The following is a 17,686-nucleotide window of genomic DNA, read 5'->3' as shown; positions in this document are numbered from 1 at the left end:
TAAATGGTTATATGATTATATGATGTGTTGGGTAGTTACTGATTAGACAAGGGTCCAGTAGTTGAAACATATCCTTGGTCTAGAACTGAGGTCTTACTAGATTTAAAAAAAAAAAGGGTTGGGCAGAACAAAGTGCACATTGACCAGAGATTGGGGCCACAGGAATTGAGAAATTGTAAATGTGCTGAATGTTTGTGCTAGGCACATGTTGTGTGGAATACAAGCTTCCACCTTATTAGACCCAGAAACACCAGTGTTTCCCAAATCCAAAGAACAAAACCTTTTATTTACAATTAGAGAACTATTTATAATATTTACAATGCACTTGGTCCCAAGGGAACTCTTGCCAACCTTCTCACACACATATGACTGGATTAGTTGATTGTTGGCTCAAGTCTTGAGTACTGGTAACACCCACTCCTGTTTAGGGTGTCTAAGCAGAAATATGAATGTTAAAGTTTCAAGGAAGCACAAAAAAAATTACATAGAAAGTATTTAAAAAGTAACTAAAAGCACAACAGTTAAATTGAGAAAAAATAATTAAAAAAAAAAAGTACTAAACCCTCACTACCCATAACCCTCTTTTTTTTTTCATCTATGTGCCTGTCCAAGAGTTTCTTAAATGCCCTTAACGTTTTGGCCTCCACAACCATCCCCAGCAAGATATTCCAGGAAGGATGGGTCATTAAGTTTGCAGATGACACCAAGATTGGAGGAGTTGTGGATGGAGCTGAAGATTGCCAAAGGTTACAAGACAATATAGACAGGATGCAGAGTTGGGCAGAAAAGTGGCAGATGGAGTTCAATTCGGATAAGTGTGAGGTGATGCATTTGGGAAGGACAAACCAGAAGGCTGAGTACAGGGTTAATGGTCGGTTACTTGAGTGTGGATGAACAGAGGGACCTTGGGGTTCAAATCCATACATCCCTCAAGGTCACCGCACAGGTTTATAGAATAGTTAAGAAGGCCTATGGGATGCTGGGTTTCATTAATGGGATTGACTTGAAGACTAGAGAGGTCACGTTGCAACTCTACAAATCTTCAGTAAGACAACACAGTATTGTGTTCACTTCTGGTCACCTCATAGTAGGAAGGATGTGGAAGCTATGGAGAGGGTGAAAAGGAGATTTACCAGGATGTTGCCTGGATTGGAAAACAAGTCTAATCAGGAAAGGTTAGCAGAGCATAGAAGGATGAGAGGAGACTTGATAGAGGTCTACAGTATTATGAGAGGCATAGATAGGGTGGACAGCCAGCACCTGTTTCCTAGAGTTAGGAACAGCAAACACCAGGGGATATTTGTACAAAGTTAAGGGAGGGAAGTTTAGGGGTAACATCAGGAGTAAGTTTTTTTTTACACATAAAGTTGTACCAGGGATGGTGGTGGAGGCTGAAATATTAGGGGCATTTAAGAGATTCTTAGACAGGCACATGAATGAAAGAAAAATAGAGGGTTACGGGGTAGGGAGGGTTTAGTACATTTTTTAAAGGAATATATGGGTTGGCACAACATTGAGGGTCAAAGGGCCTGTACTGTGCTGTAGTGTTCTATGTTCTCTATGTTCTATGTCAAAATCTTATGTTTTACCTGGCCAGATTCTGGAAAGACAGGCAGATTCAAAATAACCAAAGAATTCTGGCGTTACTATCTTAAATTATGGAAAAAAAATGTATATTGAATAAATTACCAAATATCATCAGATAAGGACATGATTAGTAGAGTATTCTATCTTCTTGAAAGTCTCTGAAGCAACATTTGTAAATTTTTCAAAGTTCATAAACCACTAAAACATTTGTGGCAAGAGATTTACAGCCCAAACAACCCAAGTTGAAATCCAGCATTGTCTGTAAGCAGTTTGTACATTCTCCCTGTGTCTTTGTTGGTTTCCTCTGGGTCCTCCCACATTCCAAAGACATACAGGTGTGTTTGGTAGCACCTTTTACCATGCTGTACCTCTAAATTTAAAGATAAATTCAAATATCATTATTGACGGCAGATGTGATTGCTTGTTTCTGATTACTGCACTCACAGACAAAGAAGGGTTTTATTTGGCTCTAAAGCTTGCTTTTTATGATAACTCACCAATCAAACTGGAGCATCAGTCCTGATTTGTACATCAGTGACACCGGAGATCAGTAGTATGTCTGTGTTGGCATCCTTGAAAACTAGTAGATTACATTATTCTGGGTTTTGGTCTTAGCAACAACCATGTGCAGATTGTTGTGAGAAACCTACCTATTCAAGATATAGTAACATTGAGTTCTTATCTTTATTTAGAGAAGGTGGAGTATTATGGTTGCCTGAAGTGGTTTTCAAGAAGGAATGCACTGACCATAGATTTTACCAAACTTGGCTCTACTTTTGGATGTATTCATCCATTGCTGTTTGGTCCACTCACATTGCAGCACCTTGAGAAATAAGTTGGAAAAGTAGAAATCTTGGAGCAACTTTTCAGAGTTGCATCCTTACTTTCTGATTATGCTGTGTGGTTTAAATCTGCTGGTAAATTGACCGGAAAAATGTAATGCTGTACCTGGTGCTGTTGTAGGATGGTTTCAAATTGGTTACAGTTTGAAAGTAATATTTTATTCATAGTATTTTTATGGAATATGCTTGAAATTCAGTTTATGAAATGCATTTGATTCTAGTTGTCTTTAGTTAATGCAGTTGGCCTTGGTTCTGAAATCCAGAAAAATCCGAAATTCAGAACACATTGTCCCCTAAGCGTTCCAGATAAAGGTTTGTGTACCTGTATTACCTTAACTGTGGAGTTGTCTCCAAGTTTGAGGTGACAATAATTAAAATTGATGACGCAAGGATTTTTGGAGGTCCTTCAATTATCTAATCTTTTGATCCTAAGCTGCTGGACCAGATGCTCCAACATCTTGGTATTTGTGTCAATAAAATCTCTTTTTCACCATGAGTCACCATTTCTTTTGTCTGGAAGCTTGTAACCTGTCTTAGTGCCTAATTGTTAATGAATTCAAGATTTTTAGAAACAGTATAAACATTACAAACATTGCCAAGATGTACAGATACACGATCCTTTATCCGGACATCTAAAATCCGGAAAGCTCCAAAATCCGGCAAGTCAGGCGGGCGAGAGACCGGCAGCGCGAGTCGGGCGGGCGAGGGGGGGAGACCGGTATGTGATAAAAAAATTGTTCGGCAAGATAACAGCATTGTTGAGTGACACCTAATGAAAAATATTGTTTTTTATTCTATAATAGTCTAGTTTCATATTTAATTTGTGTATTATTATTATTTTAGTAGATGCCATTAGATTATTTAAATTTTAAGGTTGTTTAATGGCATTTTCCCTCTATAGTTCAATCAATTATTCCAATTTTAAATGCGTTAAATTCCAAATTTACAGACCATCAACAGGATTGTAATTCCAATTTATGTTATTGCCTGCATATTGTCTATATCATTTTGGGGTTGCACAGGAGTTTAAGTGGGGTAACACTTGGAAAAAGAATCAGAAATGCTCCTTAAACATAGTTAATGCAGTGAGTAATGCAAAAGTGTTAGTTTTATGCTGTTTTGGGTTAATATTGTGTTTCCCAATGTCATTACACTGTTAGACAGTTGAAAATATGCTAGTTAGTGATTTAATTCTCAAAATTTCTAACGGATGTAAACAAGAATTGGATTCAGAACTGTTTCCTTAAACAAAATGGTATTCTATTTTGGTTTTGTACACCAGGCTTTTAAGGCTGGCTGTAAGGCTCCTCTTGCTATGAGATCTTCATGTGGAATGATTCCAGGAAATCCATATCCCAAAGGAAAACCTAGTATGCTAAATGGCTTGTTGGCAGTAAGTATGAAAGCTCTGTTTTATCCTAGCTTGATCAATATTTGTCTTGATTATTTGTGATAATAATGCTCTTCCTGATTTGGAATACTTCATCATTTTGAAGAATATAAATGAGATGAATAAAATGTGAAATACAAACTTGACAGCTTGAAATTTTGTTTGTGATTTTATTTAATCAGGCTCTTTCTGTTAAGAAAGAAAATGAAGAAGGCTACAGGGTTAGCCAAGGAATAGCAACCTGTATCCTAGGACCTTCTAAACCAGTGAGTATTAAGGCCATTCCTCTGATGTGACTTTGGTATGTATCGAGGAATACCTACTATATAATATAGTAGTTTTCAATAGATTTAATCTATAAAACCAAATACACCTTGGGTTCTAGAACATGAATAATTGTCAGCTTAGCTATTAACTAAGAGCAACTAAAAATTGTAACCGTAGCTATATTGTAGGAGTAGTACAATATATTGTGCATAATTCTTATTACAAAACAAGATTGATACTTGGTCCACAGCTGTTTGCCATTTATATTAGAATGTACGTGGCATGGTTAGAAACATAGAAAGTAGGTGCAGGAGTAGGTCATTTGGCCCTTCAAGCCAACACTGCCATTCTATATGATCATGGCTGATCAGTACCCAGTTCCTGCCTTCTTCCCATACCCCATTATCACCTTAGCCACAAGGGTCAAATCTAACCTACTCTTAAATATTGACAAAGAACCGGCCTCAACTACTTCCTGTAGTAAAGAATTCCACACATTTACCACTCTCTGAGAAAAGACATTTTTCCTCATCTCAGTCCTAAAAAACTTCCCCCTTATCCTTAAATTGACTCCTAGTTCTGGTTTTTCCCAGCATTGGAAGCAACTTACCTGCATCTAGTCTGTGTATACCCTTAAGTATTTTGTATGTTTCTATAAGATCCCCCATCAATCTTCTAAATTCTAGTGAATACAAGCCTAGTTTATCCAACCTTTCTTCATATGCAAATCCTTCCATCCCTGGTATCAGTCTAGTGAATCTTCTCTGCACACCCTCCATGGTGAGGATATCCTTCCTCAGATAAGGCGACCAAAACTGCCCGCAGTACTCCAGATGTGGTCTCACCAAGGCTCTGTACAGCTACAGCAGGATCTCCCTACTCCTGTACTCAAATCCTCTTGGTATGAACGCCAACATACCATTCGCCCTCCTCACCGCCTGCCGCACCTGCATGCCCACTTTCAACGACTGATGCACAGCAACACCCAAGTCTCTCTGCATCTCCCCTTTTCCTAAACAGATACCATTTAGATAAAATAGTCCTCTTTCCTGTTCTTACCTCCAAAGTGGATAACCCCACATTTATCCACATTATATTGCATCTGCCATGTCTTGGCCCACTCACCTAACTTGTTCAAGTCACCCTGCACCCTCCTAGCGTCCTCAACACAGCCAATCTCGCTACCCAACTTCGTGTCGTCTGCAAATTTTGAGACATTGCTATCTATTCCCACATCTAATTCGTTGATATATATTGTAAACAACTGTGGCCCCAGCACAGAACCCTGTGGTACCCCACCAGTCACTGGCTGCCATTCCGAAAAGAACCCATTTATACCTACTCTTTGCTTCCTGTCCATCAACCAATTCTCTTTCCACCTTAATAGCATACCTCCTATACCATGCTTTTTAAGTTTGTATACTAGTCTTCTGTGCCGAACCTTAACAAATGCCTTTCTAAAGTCCAGATGTACCACATCCACTGATTTTCCCCCCATCCACTACTGGTTACATCCTCAAAAACTCTTATTAGATTCATCAGACATAATTTTCCCTTCACAAAACCATGCTGACTCTGTCCAATGATACACTACTCTCCAAATGTACTGCGATTGCATCTTTAATAACTGATTCTAGCACCTTCCCTATGACCAATGTCAGGCTAACTGGTCTATAGTTTCCCGGTTTCTCTCTCCCTCCCTTCTTAAAGAGTGGGGTTACATTGGCCACCCTCCAATCCTCAGGAACTAATCCAGTATCTAAGGAGGTTTGAAAAATGATCACTAATGCATCCACTATTTCCTGGGCTACTTCCTTCAGCACTCTTGGCGCAGACCATCCATCCCGGGGAATTTATCTGACTTTAATCCCTGCAATTTAACTAATACAATCTCTCGACACAATTATTTCCTTTATACCCTCCCTCACATTAGGTCCCCGATTCTCAACAATTTTCTGAAGATTAGTTATGTCCTCCTTGGTGAAGACAGAACTAAAGCAGTCATTTAGACAGTCTGCCATACCTTTGATCCCCATGATTAACTCACCCGTTTCTGTCTACAACAGACCCACATTTGTCTTAACCAGCCTCTTTCTCTTAACGTATTTATAAAAACTTTTACAGAAATTTTTTGATGTTCCCTGCCAGCTTCCTCTCATAATCTCTTTTACCTTTCCTAATTAATCCTCTTGTCCTCTTCTGCAGAATTTCTCCCAATCATCAGGGATTTTTTTGGCTTAATTTATCTGCTGCTTCTTTGGATTTAATACTCTCTCTGATTTCCCTTGTTAGCCATGGACGTGCTATCCTCCTTAATTTATTCTTTTTACAAACTGGGATGTATATCTGTTGTACTTGCTCCAAGCTATCCTTAAACGATTGCCAATGCATTTCTACCTTTAGTCCTTTAAGTACCATTTGCCAATCTATTTTAGCCAATTCACATCTCATACCATCAAAGTTTCCCCTCTTCAAGTTCAGAACCTTTGTATCCGAATCAACTCCGTCACATTCCATTCTAATGAAGAATTGCACGATGTTGTGGTCACTCTTGGCCAAGGGGTTCTTCACAACAAGATTAATGAACCCTTCTCCATTACTCAGTACCCAGTCTAGAATGGCTTGTTCCCTCGTCGATTCCTCGGCATGCTGATTTAGAAAACCATGCCACATGCATTCATAACTTGACTCTAAAATTGGTGGTATAGTAGACAGATATAAGAAAATACTACTGGCAGTTTACCTGATCTATACCCATCATCATTTTATATACCTCAATCATGTCCCCTCTTGACCTTCTTTGGTTCAGAGAGTACTGACATAGTTTCTCCAATCTCCCTCCTAACTGAGCTTCCATCCCAGACGACATCCTAGTGAATCTCCTCTGCACTCTTTGCAGTGCTATCGTTTACTTCGTGTACCTTTTATGCTTGTTACTCTGGCTTCATTGTTACCTGCCTTGTTTATCCTCCTTTGAATACTTCCACTGTGAGGTTCTAGGCTCTGCATGTAAATGCTCTCAGACTACCTATGCCAGATAGTCTGGGAGCATCTACATGTAGAGCCACAAAAAAATGGTGGCGCTGTCAAAGTTGCTGCGGATCCACTGGAAGCAGAGGCACAACTCTCTCCTGCAGGATCCAAACACCCAGTCCGACTGTGTCAGCTCCATACAGGCTTTAAACCAGTGATTCTCAACATTTGTCTCCAAAACCACTTTAATTATTCCCTATGCATGGGTGCTCTGTGATTAGTAAGGGATTGCTTAAGGTGGTATGTGGGTAGGGAAAAAAAAGTTTGAACCCACTGTTTTAATTGTGCCTAATTGACTCATTTGTGCCGGGTTTTGTAACTCCAAAGGAAATGGGCCAATGACAATTTTTCTCAAGCAAAATATTTTGGTAACAATTGGGACGAGAGCAGTGACTCTCAACCTTCCCTTCCCACTCACATACTTCCTTTGTCTAACTACAGGCTTGTGATGAGTTTCTACCAACGTTGCTTTAGTTTTTTGGGCCCATGTTGAACTGGGTTTGGCCACATTTTTATTCTGATTGTACATTGGTGCACAACACTGTAACCAAATGAGGTGTCCCTGGTGCAAGTTCAAAATTTTTTGAACTTCATATGGCCTTTAAGGTGAAATTCAATGTGGTCATGACATTTAGTGTCAAATGTTACCACAATTATAGTAAATAGAAATGCAAGTCAGAGCTAGTAAATACTTGTATAATAAACAGTAATGCAATTCAGTGCAGGCTGGTCAAAAAACACTTTTGAACTTCCTATGACCTTGAAGGTTAAATTCATTGTCATTCCGTGTCAAATGTCAGCCCTACTGAATCTCCTTGGACATTTCTAGAGTCCTCCTATTGATTTGCATGGACAGCAGGCGAACAGACATATATGCACAAATATAAATTAGATATTGTAGCCGATCGCTACAAAGAATCTCTCTCTCTCACACACACACACACACACACACACACACACACACACACACACACACACACACACACACGGTGTGGCAGGTTAAACTCACTCTTTTATTAGGGCTTGAAAGACTGCTTTTATGCTGTTCAAGTTTTTGTTTGCGGTGGTTGACTGAGTCAGCCATAACGGGCAGGAACATCCATGCATTTGAATGCCCTTCTTCCCCAGCCTGTTTCTGCTGAGTTAGCTGGGCAGCTTGACCAATGCCATTTTTAGGGCTGTTGGTCTGATGCTGCCCAACTTCTACCACAGCCGGTTCGTTGTCCTGGGAGTCGCTTTGGCGATCTCTGTTCGCGTCTGCTGCCACACAATGTGCTGCCTGCACAATGTATTAATTTATGATTCCTGTCTTTTAACTATTATTCAGTGTTAAAGGAAAGTATGAGTGGCCTTGCCCTTTGTCTATTGGATATTATTTCCATTAACATAGTATTGGTATCACTTTGGATCATTTTGGAAACTGACAATGGGCAAAGTAGTATCTGGCTTAATCTTAGCAAGTTAGATTATTTAATTGCCTCTTTTCCCTAAGGCCTAAGTAAGTTATGTGTTTTGCCTTTAAGTACACAATAGTTTGAGACCAATACAATGATGTTACTACATTGCTATGTATTTGAAAGTGTCCTATCAGAAATTTGAGGGTCTGCTTGATTCATTCAAGTGGTAAAAATTTCCATAGCTGTCAACATATGCCGGTAGGAATAAACCAACGGTCCTGTGACTGTAGGACAAGAATGCTACCAACTAATTCAAATTAAAACAAATATTTGCTGGTTTCTCTTGGTCTTCTTGTTTTTCTTCACCACTCCACACCATATCCTTCAACCATTGCGTCTCAGGGTTTTAATGTTTAAATTCATGGTGTGAAGTTCTATGCATCCTTGCCACATCAGCCACAAAAGTGGCAGAAACCCTCGAAAAACAACATGAATGGATTTGGTGACATTTTCCTTAAGAGTTAAACAGAGCAAAAGACAGAACCACCTCAGACTTGGGTGCATACAGTATGTCTACATCAGAACAAGTAATTGCTGTCTTAACCAACTTTCTAAGTGAGAATTGTTTGGATTTCAAATAATTCTGTCAACTCATTCCTGAGACTATTAACAGCTAAAATTACTACTACAATTTGAGTGAGTGATTTTGTATTTACTTGGTATTTGATTTCTAATGCTGTATTATCTCAAATATTTGCAAATGAAGTATTGTAATCATTTATCGCGAGTGAAAATAAATGTGAATTCTCCATATTTGTTTGAATGTTTGTTTCTTCTAGGCTCCAGCAACATATAATCCTCATAAGCCTGTTCCTTACCCTATACCTCCCTGCCAGCCACATGCAACTATTGCACCAAGTAAGATTTTTATACATACTTTTTACAACTGTAAAATGTGCTGCAATACATGCACAAAAAAAATGTTTGCATGTTAACTTAATATGAGGTAGCTGTCTAACATTGTAAGTGTTAATGCTTGGCTTCTAAAAGTAGAGACTAGAGGTTAATAAATGTATTGGTATCGCAAATGGTGCTTCATAAAGATTCTCCATCTTTTGCATTACAGTAAGGCCTGTGTGCATTAAAAGAAGAGAAGTGTTCCATTTTGTTAACACCTATTTTGTTTGAACTTTGCATTCCTGAAGGTGAGAAAAGTTGTGCAAATGCTGGGACATGGGTTTAGGGAGAAGGCAAAAATTCTCTTCTGGTTTAGTAAGCTTACATCCATTATCCATTTGTTTCTTATGAGAGCTAAACTTTTATTTGCAGCAAATCTCACGTATTTTCATTAATGGTTAGTTCTCCGTCTTCTCGAATAGTGAGGCATGGAAGCTACACTTGGCCTTTAATGGTTTGTTTTTAATGATTGCCAACTTCAGCAGAAGAAAGAGAGAGGAATTGATGCATGTCTTCCAATGTGTTTAGGTGCTGTTCTTTCCACGATTGAGCACCTGGAAAAGTGTAGTCTATGCTGGATTGATGGTGATGCATTTGAACTCTTAATCTTTGAATTATAGGTCGTTTTGCACTGAACAATATCTGAAGCTAGGCATGCTTTTGGTAAATACATTAATAACACATTCACTAATTTTGACCATATATGTGCGATTATTACATTTCTTGGCACTACATTCTGTTGTGGTTTGACTGCCTGAATATGTCCACATTGACTGGCATCTTTGTTTGGAAACCTGGATGATTTCCTAGTTCTCTTCATTTTTCGTGGCCACGTTAGAAAAGCAGAATTATTTACTCTCATCCAAACTTGACCATCTCCCAGCAAGTTTTGAGAATGATTTCCACCACCAGGTTCTGTTTACATTTTCTGTTTGCCTTTAATGTCTAATCATTATAGCTTGTAGAACTGATGATGCCAGCTAATCAAGAAATTGGTCTATGTAACTGTTCTCTGACAGTAAACAGTATATTAACACTGGCTGGTCACTGAATTGTATTCATTTTCCTCTTTATTGCATCCAATTTCTATGGGTTAGTCATAGAATGTGATGTTGTTTCCCTTTTATCAGTGAAATCCTGTTTACCACTGACTTATGTCAGCATATATTGGAGCTTTAAAAGGTTAAAGCCATAAATACTGTGGCTCCAGAGCAGGTTGAAGACTGGGTAACTTGTGGTAAATGACTCAGTTCCTGTGTCTCCAGTTTTCTAGTATCTGCACTCTTATTTACTCAGTTCCTGACAATCATCTGTAAGGTGAAATGTCAGGAACATGATGAAATGTTCTCTTGTTTCGATAAGTGCAGCTTGAATAGTGTTAAAGAATATCAAAACCATCTTGGACAAATCAACTCAGCTGATTTTCAAGCCTTTCATTATCCACTCCCTCCATCAATAGAACACTGTGGAATTGTGCATCTTTCGCAAAATGCGCTCCAGTTAGTCACACAGCAACTCTCAAACTTGCCATTAAGAAAGAAAATAGGAACAAGTGTGTGATAGCACCACCTTCTGGCAGGTTCTGCTCCAAATGTTTCATCATTTTAACTTGGAAGTGCATTTAACTTTTTAAATTTAGAAATATATTACAGTAACAGGCCCTATTGGCCCATGAGCCTGCACAGCCTAAATACACCCATGTGACTAATTAATTACCAACCCTGTACATCTTTGAACATGGGAGGAAACTGGACTACCCAGAGTAAACTCTTTTGATCATGGGGAGATTGTTCAAGTTTCTTACAGACCACAGCAGATGAGAACAGGAGTCACTGGCGGTGTCATAACATTGTGATAACCGCTACACTAATCACGCCACATACTTCCGATTTCCCCTACCCTGGGAAAAAGACAATGACTATTTGCCTTATCTTTGTCCCTCATGATTTTATAAAACTTTGAGGCTTCTCCTAACCTAACCTGTAGGGAGAAAAATTCCATCCTACCTGCATCTCCTTGTAATTTAATCCTCCCATCCCTGGCAACATTCTCTTGAATCTTTTCTGCACTCTTTCTAGCCTAATGATATCTTTCCTATAGATGGGTGACCAAAACTTTACACAATATTCTGTGCATTCTCACCAATGTCTTGTATAGTTGAAACATGACTTCCCTGCTGCTGTACTCAATGCCCTGTCGGATGAATTGTAAGCAAGCTAAATGCTTTCTTCATCGCCAACTTTCATGGAACTGTGTTTCTGTATCAACAAATCTTTGTTCTACAACGCCTTGCACTTGTTCAAGTTAAATTCATCTGCCACTTGTCCCACTTTCCCATTTCATTTAGATCCTGGTATTATCTTCACTGTCCACTCTACCAGCAATTTTGATTTAATTCACAAATTAACTACCTATGCTAACTACATTGCCATCTGTATTAATGTCTTGGATCACAAACAGTCAGCTCCCAACACCAATCTCTGCAGAATATCACTGGTCACATGCAGTGAGGCCTCCAATCGGAGTAACAGCCTTTCACTACCACCCCCCTCTCCAAACATCTAGCCAATTCTGTATTCAATTAGCTATCTCACCCTGGATAGCAAGCGATCTGACTTCCAGACTCGCCTACCATGTCGGATCTTGTCATAAGGACTTGCTAAAGTCTACATAGATAATGTCCTTCATTTTGCCCTCATCAATCACCTGGGTTATCGCTTCAAAAAAATGTCAATAAAAAGCATGAGACACGATTTCCTCTGCACAAAGTGATGCCTTTCCAAATCCAAGTAGATCCTCTCAGAATCCCCTCCAGTAAATTACCTACAACTGATGTCAAGATCACAGATCAATTCAATTAATACTCTGTGGGTCTCTATAGGGGCCAATAACATAAACATAATTTAATCCTTAGGCAGGTAACTAGCTATGGGGCAAATCTAATGCTGCAATTGTGATTCATTGTGTTGTAAATATGTCTTCAAGGGAAATAAAAATCAAATGTCTGGTTGTAAATAATTGTGCTTATTGAAATTTTAAGAGATTGTAAACAAGAAGCCTTGGAAGACCTTTCATGTGTCTAACATATTAATGTCATCGTGAGAAGGCATGTTAGCACCTCTACTTAGGAGTTTGCTGAGGTTCAGTGTATTGGAAACCTTGGCAAACTTCTACAGATATGTTGTGGAAAGTGTGCTGACTGGCTGAATCACAGCTTGATATGGGGATACTAATACTTTTGAGTGAAAAACCCTCCATATGATAGTGGACACCCAGTACTACTTCACAGACAAAACTCTCCCCACCATCAAGAATGTGTCCATCAGAGAGCAGCAACAATCATCAAGGATCCACATCAACCAGGACTTGCTCTGTTCTCACTAATGCCATTAGGAAAAGGGTATAGGTTATGCAAGATTCATACCACCAGGTTCAGGAACAGTTGCTACCTTGCCACTATCAGACTCCTGTATAACAGACTCAATCAGAAACTCATTTAAGGACTCTTTGCATGTGATTTATTGCTAATTTGTTTTCTGCGTTTGCACAGTTTATTTACATTTCTCTCTTTTGTATATGTATCTTTTTCTTGAGTACAGCTTACACCACTGATAAGTAGAAATTCTGCCTCACCTGCAGGAAAAAGAATCTCAGGGTTGTATGTGATGTCATGTATGTACTCTGAGATTAAATTTGAACTTGAAACCCATTTATTAAAAATGGTAAATTTCTATTAATGGAATTATAATGGTGTGAATAAGGGAGCGGATAGTTGCATAGGAAGATAATGCAAGAGATGTAATGGTTCACCTTAACCTGTATGTATTGTTTTCTTGTAGGTGCATATAACACTGCTGGCCTTGTCCCAATGGGCGGTTTCATAACTCCTGTTGTAGCATCAGCTACCTATGCTGCACAGCAAGGTTTGTATAGAATTAATTTATTTTGAACTTAAAAATGTATTATTTGGCTAATTTTTCAATAAATGGAATGAGCAATTAACCTTTGTAAGTGAAAATGATTTGTACTGCATCATTATATGAATAAGGTAATGACAAATCCCAATAAGGAAGAGATGATAACTAGTCCCATTTAGGAAAAGATGATAACTAATGGGGGAGGGGAAGCACTAGGGAACATGGAGACTTGCTGAATTCATTCAATTTCTATAGAAGGGTTCTGCAAATCCTCTAGATATGGGGAAGATATTTCACATGTTTAGCCTGTTGACACTTTCAGATGGTTTGAACTTGAGTTATTTTGTGCAGTATCTGTGGAGTGTCCTTTATCTTAATTCTTAGTATTGCTCATTTGATTGATACTTTCTTGTTCCACTGATGAGTGCATAATGACTTCACCAGTTTCTTCAATGGCAAGGTTGTACGACCCTGATTGAGCAAGATATTGCCGAACAAGTACATTTCAGTATGTTGTCCTTAAGGTTCTCAATAGAATAAGCAGCAGCGTTTGTAGTTGATAGGCTGATAGACATTCTCTTATTCGATCTTTCAAACAATAATGGCATCCATAGATTGATGTAAACATAATAAAGAATGCATGTGCTAATGTCACAAGCTTGTTTACATTACAGATAGTGTGTCTGACCTGTAAGCAGAATCCTTTTTATAAAACATATTGCAATGATATAGTATGATTTTAAGATATTATAGGGTTATAATTGAAAAAACACATTTTAAATGGTGCTTGATTATTTAATAATCATATAACAATTACAGTACGGAAATAGGCCACCTCGGCCCCTCTAGTCCGCACCGATTTAAGTGAACTCCTCTAGTCCCACTTACCTGTCCGTAACCCTCCAATTCCCTCACATCCATGCTCTTATCCAACCTTCTCTTAAATGACAAAATTGACCCTGCTGCAACCACCTCTTCCGGAAGGTCATTCCACTCAGCCACCACTCTGAGTGAAAAAACCTCTAAACTTTTTCTCCCTAACCCATAACTTATGATCCCTCATTCCAATCTCACCTACCCTCAAGTGGAAGAGCCTATTCACATCTTTAGCTATTCCCCTCATCATTTTAAAAACCTCTACCTCAACCTTCTATGCTCCAATGTATAAAGACCCAGTCTACTCAATCTTTCTTTGTATTCTAGACACTGCAATCCAGGCAACATTTTAGTAAATCTTCTCTGCACCTATAATTTGTGGACCAGAACTGCACACAGTAGTCCAGAGTTGGCCTCACCAATGTCTTGAACAGCCTCAACATCACCTCACAGATCCTATATTCTATGCTTTGATTTATAAAGGCCAGCATACCAAAAACCTTCTTTAACAGCCTATCCACTTGAGAATCCACTTTCAAAGAATGATGAACCATTATTCCAAGATTTCTCTGTTCCTCCGCATTCCTCAACACCCTCCCATTCACCGTATACGTCCTGTTTTGATTATTCTTCCCAAAATGAAGCACTTCACATTTATCAGTATTAAACTCCATCTGCCATCTTTCAGCCCACTCTTCTCAGCAGTCCAAATCATTCTGCAGTTCCCGAAAACCATCCTCACTATCCACAACTCCCCCTATTTTTGTATTGTCTGCATATTTACTAATCCAATTTACCACTCCATCATCCACATCATTAATGTAAATGACAAACAACAAGGGACCCAACACTGACCCGAGGCACACTGCTCGTCACTGGCCTCCACCCTTACAGACAATTATCCACCATGACTCTCTGCCATCTACCTTCTAGCCACCGTTGTACCCATCTCAACATTAATACTAAGCTCCTGAACTTTCCTTGCCAATATTCCATGTGGAACCTTATCGAAGGCCTTACTGAAATCCATATAGACTACATCTTCTGCCCTACCCTCATCAACCTTCCAAGTCACCTCCTCAAACATGACCTTCCCCTCACAAACCCATGTTGGGTGTCCCTGATCAGTCCCTGCCCCTCTAGATACTCACATATTATCTCTATGAATACTTTCTATTAGTTTACCAACCACCAATGTCAAACTTACTGGCCGATAATTGCTGGGCCTACTCTTGGAACCCCTTTTAAACAGGTGAACCACATTTGCGACACGCCACTCCTGCAGCACCATGCCTCCCTCCAGTGACTGTTGAAAACTCACTGTCAGAGCCTCTGCTATTTCCTCCCTGTCTTCCCTCAAGGTCCTGGGGAAAATCCCGCCGTGAACTGCAGACCTATCCACCTTTATATGCCTCAAAAGTTCCAACACTCACTCTTTCCTAATCCCTACATTTTTCATAATTACCTCTTTTGCCTCTCATATCCTACATGATTCCATATCCTTTTCCCTAGTGAATACCAAAGAGAAAAACTCATTCAGTATCTCCCCCATCTCATTCGGCTCTGCACATATTTGTCTGCTCTGATTCTCTAATGGACTAATTTTATCCTTCACTCTCCTTTTGCTGTTCACATATATGTAAAAGCCCTTTGGATTTACTTTCACCCTGCTCGCTATAGCCACCTCATACCTTCTTTTCGCTATTCTAATTTCTTTCTTAAGCTTCCTTTTACAGTCCATGCATTTTCCAAGCATCTTGTCCATACCTTGCTTCTTGTATTTAATGTAGCCCTCCCTTTTATCTCAAACCAACTTTCTAATCTCCCTTGAAAACCATGACTTTCTCGAACTTTTGGCTCTGCTTTTTATCCTAAAAGGAACATAAAGATTCTGCACCCTCAAAATCTCACCTTTAAATAACCTCAAATTCTCCTCTACCTCCTTCCCATAAAATGAATCAACCCAAACCACTCCTTGCAAATCTTTCATGAAATCTTGTTTTTCCCCCATTCAAAAACCTTAATCTTTGGGCCAGGCCTATCCCTTTCCGTAATTATATTGAAACTGATGGTACCATGATCACTGGATCCAAAGTGCTCCCCAACACACACCTCAATCACCTGCCCTATCTCATTCCCCAACAGTGCCCCTTCTCCAGTGGGTACCTCAACATATTGGTGCAAAAAACTATCCTGCACACATTTTACAAATTATAATTCATCCAGCCCCTTCACAGAATGTGTTTCCCAATCTATATTAGGAAAATTAAAATCCCCCACGAGCACAACCCTGTGCTTATTATAAATCTCAGCTATTTCCTTACACATTTCCTCCTCTAGTTCTCGCTCCAGTGGTCTATAATACACCCCTATAATTGTAACCTCACCTTTTCCATTTTTTAAAATTTCACCCACACCGCCTCCCTTGACGAACCCTCCAATCTATCTCATATCAGTACCACTGTGATATTTTCCCTGACAAGCAGCGCCACACCCCCTCCAATTCTATCACATCTAAAGCAGCAAAATCCCGGAATATTTAGCTGCCAGTCACATCCACGCTTCACTAATCGCCACCACATCTTACTTCCAAGTGTCTACCCACACCTTCAGCTCGTCCATCTTCCTTACAATACTCCTAGCATTAAAGTAAATGCATTTCAGAGATTTCCCATGTCTTACCCTCCATCGTGGCAGTGATCCTTTTCCTTCTCGATCACCTGCCTTTCCACCCCCAAACTTTGCCTACAAGCCTTCTCTATATGCGGACAAACCTCCACTTTGCTGTTCTCCTTTATATGGACCCCTTCCCCCAACCATACTAGTTTAAAGCCTCCTTAGTAGCCCTAGGAAATGCCCCTACCAGGATCCTCCTCCCTCTGGGATTCAGATGTAACCCATCCATTCGGTACAGGTCCCACCTCCCCCAAAAAGGTCCCAGTGATCCAAGAACTCATCCTTTTAGCCATGTATTCATCCTCCACCCGTAAATATTCTTGCCCTCACTATCGCCTGACACAGGAAGTAATCCAGAGATTATCCCCTTTGCGTTCCTTCTTTTTAGCTCCCTACCTAACTCCCTATATTCATTTTTTAGGACCACTTCACTCTTCCTCCCTATGTCATTTGTACCAACGTTTACCGTGACCTCTGGCTCATTACCCTTCCCCCTTAGGATGTCATGGACACAAGTTGCATCCCGGACGGACCCTGGCACCAGGGAGGCAAACCGCCATCCAATTTTCTTTATCATATCCACAGAATCCCCTATAACTCTTGCCCTCCTCTTCCTTTCCCTACCCTTTTGGCTATAATATGGTCTGACTGTCAAAATTTTGCTGGTAATTCCCAATCACTAGGAAATTATATACATTAAATAGTTTCTTTGAATGTTAGTTAAGGCTGAGAAAATGCCTCTTC

General features: G+C 39.5%; 1 protein-coding gene across 3 annotated transcripts in view; it reads left to right on the top strand.

The window, feature by feature from the left end:
• The window catches only part of proser1 (proline and serine rich 1), a 46,871-nt gene that overhangs the window by 11,458 nt on the left and 17,727 nt on the right, over positions 1–17,686 (top strand). For all 3 annotated transcript variants that reach the window (XR_011342295.1, XM_069891718.1, XM_069891719.1), the window contains exons 6-9: positions 3,712–3,822; positions 4,002–4,085; positions 9,356–9,434; positions 13,313–13,396. Coding sequence is in view for 2 of the 3 variants with exons in the window: in XM_069891718.1 (XP_069747819.1) it covers positions 3,712–3,822; positions 4,002–4,085; positions 9,356–9,434; positions 13,313–13,396 (358 nt within the window). In the remaining variant the exon portion in view is untranslated. The remainder of the gene's footprint in view (positions 1–3,711; positions 3,823–4,001; positions 4,086–9,355; positions 9,435–13,312; positions 13,397–17,686) is intronic.

Source organism: Narcine bancroftii, chromosome 7 (genome assembly GCF_036971445.1).
Source record: "Narcine bancroftii isolate sNarBan1 chromosome 7, sNarBan1.hap1, whole genome shotgun sequence".
Taxonomy (NCBI): Eukaryota; Metazoa; Chordata; class Chondrichthyes; order Torpediniformes; family Narcinidae; genus Narcine; species Narcine bancroftii.
The sequence above is the reverse complement of the archived record's forward strand: the minus strand, read 5'-3'. Positions and strand labels throughout refer to the sequence as shown.